Raw genomic sequence first — 5,493 nt, 5'->3', positions numbered from 1 at the left:
TAAAAGTTCCGGATGGGTTGTAGTAATTTAGCATCGGGTGCAAAGATTAAATGTGTTTCGTGCTCACTACTGAAAATATAATGTAGCACATCATATCTGGTTTAATCTTAAAATAAAAGGGTCGAACATTCGTTTTCCATGAAATGAATAGAAGAACACTAAGATGTTTGGAAGAATCAATCTTTTTTCGTGATGGGTTATTATGATTTATTAAATTTGTGGTGAACTGCCTAGTCAAGCTTGTAAACATGAATAGAAATGGTTGAAGGTTGCGTAGTTCCGGTGAATATCATTTCGTTAAATGCAAAAAAATCTTCCATGAAATGTCTACTTTATAACTCGGTATAAATGTAGATTCTACCACTGCATCGAGTGTGATACGACATTTATCCACTCGAAACAGTTTAATTTTCAAATTCAAAACGCGAGGCTTGCCGAGCGTTTTAAATATTTAAAATTTAACTGTCGAGAGTGGATAAATATCGTATTACACGAGATGCAGTGGTAGAATCTGTTTCTCTAATTTTTGTGCTATTTTCACATTTCCTGACCGGTGTGAGAAAAATATTTCTCCTCACTAGTGAAAAATCTGTTCTCGGAACCTGATTGGTCAATATTTCTGCCGGGACTACTTTTTTCGAAAAATCGGCATGAAATATTTGGTGCACCTTGTTTGGAGGCACTTTCAGGAACAAAACAATTTCATTTCGAACTTTTCGGACTTGGCCTGCTTTAAACTCGTAAAACTCCCTGGTTACGTGTAAACAAAATCGCGATCGCATCGTCTGCTAAATAAATTGAATAATAAAAAGATGTCTCTGAACGAAGTTCTAGAAAGGGGAAAAAGAGTTAGACTTCTCTCGGGTGAAGAGGGTGTTATACTAGCTGAAAATGAAAACTTTGGGTTCCCGTTATGGGAAATCAAACTAAATGATGGGAAAATTATCACTGAAGCCAGATACAGATTTGACGTTCTAATTGATCCTCATGAGGTACCAAAAGAACCAGTAATTCCTTCCTCCCCTCCTGCAGTAACAGAAGAACTTCTGCAACTTTTTCAATCTCAAATGTATGATTCTGATGATTCTGACATGCAGACAGTTACAGTCCTACCAGATCTCCCCCCTCCTCCAACAAACAATGAAAAATCACTTCAACCTGTTCAAAAAGATACCACTATGTCTAAATATGTTAGGCAGTTTGTTCCGATTGATGAAGAAGAGGTTGATATTTTTATAGCCAATCAGGAAAATAGAGGTACCTTGAAAAAAACTACATCAGACCTTCGCACACTTGTACAGTTCTTAGAGAGAAAAAATGAAAGAAGGGAAATACACAACATTCCACCCAAAGAATTGAACATCTTACTTAGCCAATTTTTCATATCTGCCAGAAAAAGTGACGGAGAAAACTATGAACCAGCAACATTAAAAGGCCAGTTTTGCAGTTTCAACCGATTCCTTAAGCGCCATGATTATGGACATGATCTTACCAAAAGTATAGAGTTTTGCAAAACTAGAGATGCACTTACAGCTAAACAGGTAGACTTGAAAAAAATGGGTAAGGGAAATGGAACTGGCAAGGCAGATGTGTTAACTGATGCAGATATTGATGCCTTGTTCAGCAGTGGACAGCTGGGATTATCAAATCCAACTGCATTACTCCATACAGTTTGGTTTTGTAATACCGTTTACTTTGGGCTTCGTGGTGTTACAGAGCATTATCAGATGAGGTGGGGAGATGTAAAACTTTGTAAAGATCACAAAAATAATGAATATATACAAATGAATGAAAGAAATACAAAAACCAGGACAGGAACAGATGTGAAAAATAAAAGGGAAATACCTCAGAGGGCTTGGGCCAATTTGACTGACCAGACAAGATGTCCTGTTGAGGCCTACAAGTTGTACAAATCAAAGCGTCCTGTAAATTTCTCCAAACCTGAGGATCCATTTTACATCCAAGAGAATACAAACCCAAATAAGTCCACAAGATGGTACAAAAGTCAGATAGTGGGAGTAAATAAGCTGGGCAAGTTTATGAAGATAATGGCAGAAAAATCAGGTACAAAACAATCAATACACAAATACAAGGTGTCTACATTCTATAGGTTTAAAAACTTTTCTTTCTCCAACTTCAATGTGAAATCTATATAACTACGCTTGAGACAGTTGAAATTTCTTATTATAGGCATGAGGCTTGCCGGGTGCCTGGTAATGAGAAAATTCAACTGTTGAGTGTGTAGAATATTTTTTTTCTCAAGCTTGTAGAAAAGGTGACAAGAAATTCATTTTTTCAGATTCTAATCTTGGACCTACATTAAATGTGGAAACACTGGATGAAATGTTTATAGTTGATAAAAAATGAAATTTGCTGAATTAAACCTTGTGAATAAAAGTGATCTGCATCCATAAATCAGTTCCAAACCCCTCCTATAACGTCTAGTTAACAGAAATAGTCCTTTAATCCTACATGTACATGTATCTGCACCCTCAAAAATGGATTTTGATTTTTTGCTTATCTTTAGCGAATATCTTAATTTTTCAAGAAAGTTTTAATGACTTCACTGAGAATGAAGAAATTTATTTCGTATTGCCTCAACACATTAATTTAGCTCTTTTTCTTTATTACCAAGTTTGTTGGCAATTAATTTTGGTTTTGATAATGACACAGTACAGGCCAAAAAAAGTTTTCTACAAACAAATAGGTGTGGTTAAGAGCTAAAAAAAAAGGTTAATAAAACAAAAATTCAGGATTTTGTACCAAATTACAAGTCCTACATGTACCATGTAACATTATTTACTAATGAGTTATCAAAAGTTTTAAAGTATGGGCCTTAGTCTTGATCAAATTAAAATTCACAACCAAATTTAAAACTTAGATAACTTTTAATTAGCTATATATAGTATAAACACAAACAAACAAAATGGGAATTTAAATTTCCAATTATTGTAATTGGCCATCAGTTAATTTACCTTGCCCAGGATTCGAACCTGGATCACTCATCGATAGATAAGTGTACTACAGTTGTACTAACAAGGTTAAATATAATTCCAATTACATTAATGATCGTGTATTTCACTAGTGAGGAGAACACTTTTCTTTCGAAATGGGTTAACGTTGGTTGATGTATGATCTAAATTTTTGTTTTTAAGTTATAAAAAAAATATAGAAACAGATTCTTTCAAGGCTCAGCCTAACATTCCATAATTAAGCTACCTTGATTAGAGAACTCAAATGATTTACTCGTGATCAAAACAAAGTAAGAATAGATATCAATACATAAGAAAAAAAAATATGTATTTTCTGACAATTGTGAAATACATTTTCTCTTTTAATCCCTCAGTACATAAGTATAACTTTACCAATAACTCTTAAAAATAAATAGATAGTTAAATGTCTTCATCAAACAAAATTCAAATTAATACATAGAAATTCAAAACAGAGAAATTATTATCATTTAAAAACAACACTTTTGTTGATGGTCTTTACAATTAAGTCTCAATGAGGACTTCGACAATGAGCAATTTCTCATACATACATTTTCACAACATCTACATCTATATATATAAAATTAATATTTTCAACAACTTTATCAAAAGTCAAACTGTCAAAACTTAAATGATTTCTGTTTGTTATTCTAGGTATTATAAAAGAAGTGGAAAACAGGACTGAAATTGATGATCAGGATGAGGGAGCAGAAAGGCATCTAACAAATCATTCTGCTCGACGTTTTATGCTCCAGAAGCTGGATGATGCAGGAGTCGAGCATAACCATATAAAGCAGGTAATAAACTAATTCCAATTATTATAAAGAAAAAAATATTTATTGTGCTATGTGAATTTAATTTAACTGCGACAAGCTCTCATGTGTTATTTAATAATGGCATTAAGGTCCAAACCATGAAATATTTTGATTCTCACAGGACAAAGTAGTCAAGGTATTTGTGAATGATCCGCCATTACACATCCCGAAAAATAGGTGATGTTTTTTAATGCCTCTAAAGGAAAATGGAAGTGGAAATCATGTACATTACACAACTGCATTATTTATTTTTTGTAAAAAACTAAACCTTGTATTATACATGTAGCATCTCAATTGAAAGCGGAGGAAAATATTGTAGGGGGATAGGTCAGAATCTGAGGTGTCGTCCCTAAATCCTGATTTTTTTTCTTAACCACATCCCAATTTCTCTTTCATTTTTTAAAACTAATCCACATCCTAATTTCTCATTCTTTTATTAAAACTAATCCACAAGCACTTGTTTCTATCAATTTGAAGGTGGATAGAAACAAGTGTCAGTGGACTAATCTGTAACTGGCATGGTAAGTTCAATAATGTTGTCAGGATTCAGTCATATACATGTATATATATATCCCGTCCAGAATTTAAAAATGTCAAAAGCATTATTCCTAAAACATGTAAAAAAATAAACGCAAGAATTTCTCATGTGTACGATTGTAACACTTTATTTTATATGTGCTTTTATTATGGTTTCTCATGAAGATTTTTTTTTGTTTTTCTCTGACATTTCAGATATCTGGACACAGAAATATCCAAAGCATTTCTAGCTATTCTAAACTTAATCCAAGTAAACATAAAGAAATCGCCAGTTGTATTCTTGGTGGCTGCGATGACAGAATTCAGGCATCACAAACATTGGTCACGATAGACAATAACATGGGAGAGAGAAATGTCCATCAAATAACAACAACATCCGAGAGGCAGATCTCAGTTGGACAAGGTCAAGTCGCACCTGCCGGGCTTAACTATATTTTCGGGGCCCCAATATATGGAGGAACATTCAACATCAACATACATAGCGTACCTGACAATAACCCTCAGCAAAGGAAACGTAGGAGGGTCATATTTGACAGTGATAGTTCCCAGGAATAAGAGATATATGAACGGTGAACAGCTGTTCCGCCATTGCTGTAGTTAGTTTTGTAGATCCATCCGCGCTGATATTTCGGTGGACACGTTATTTTGTAGGAAATTATGAACAATTTGTTGAATTAAAAATATTGTCCTATTACTGAAATACTTGGTTAATATTATAAAATATTAAGTTACTGATTTGTTTGACTTTTTTCATGATTTAAAATATATTTCATTTGCAACCATGGCAACAAGATGCGTAGTAATCTCCCAATGGAAAACGAAACAGGCGGATAGAAAGGTTGGGAGAATTTGGACATTAAAATTAAAATTTTGTTGTTTTAAAAAATTAGAGAAACAGATTCTTACCTGAATATGAGTGAATTATCGGAGTTCTCCAATCTCGGTAGTTAAATTATGAAATTTTAAGACCTCGCCAAAGGCTCGGTCTTAAAATTTCATAATTTAACTACCTCGATTGGAGAACTCCGATAATTCACTCATATTGAGGTAAGAATCTATATTTCTCTAATGATTTTCAAACAATATGCAGGCAAACGAACCACACGTTGATTACATTTTCTTATACAATGGGTGCAGAAAGGGATAAATTG

The 5,493-nt window shown here is 33.6% G+C and overlaps 1 protein-coding gene across 1 annotated transcript; it reads left to right on the top strand.

The window, feature by feature from the left end:
• The first annotated feature begins 812 nt into the window (after positions 1–812).
• LOC139521588 (uncharacterized protein KIAA1958 homolog) lies at positions 813–5,074 on the top strand. The gene is made up of 3 exons (XM_071315064.1): positions 813–2,064; positions 3,645–3,787; positions 4,538–5,074. The coding sequence occupies exons 1-3, from the start codon at positions 813–815 to the stop codon at positions 4,895–4,897; spliced, it is 1,755 nt and encodes a 584-aa protein (XP_071171165.1). The 3' UTR covers positions 4,898–5,074.
• Positions 5,075–5,493: the final 419 nt, after the last annotated feature.

Source organism: Mytilus edulis, chromosome 4, assembly GCF_963676685.1.
Source record: "Mytilus edulis chromosome 4, xbMytEdul2.2, whole genome shotgun sequence".
Taxonomy (NCBI): Eukaryota; Metazoa; Mollusca; class Bivalvia; order Mytilida; family Mytilidae; genus Mytilus; species Mytilus edulis.
This window is presented reverse-complemented; position numbering and strand designations above follow the sequence as displayed.

What these genes read in the sequence shown, in the direction of transcription:
- LOC139521588 (XM_071315064.1), top strand. Translation starts at nt 813, where the DNA reads ATGTCTCTGAACGAAGTTCTAGAAAGGGGAAAAAGAGTTAGACTTCTC. An exon ending in GATAATGGCAGAAAAATCAG is followed by an intron (nt 2,065 to 3,644) that starts GTACAAAACAAT and finishes TTGTTATTCTAG; the next exon opens with GTATTATAAAAGAAGTGGAA. An exon ending in AGCATAACCATATAAAGCAG is followed by an intron (nt 3,788 to 4,537) that starts GTAATAAACTAA and finishes CTGACATTTCAG; the next exon opens with ATATCTGGACACAGAAATAT.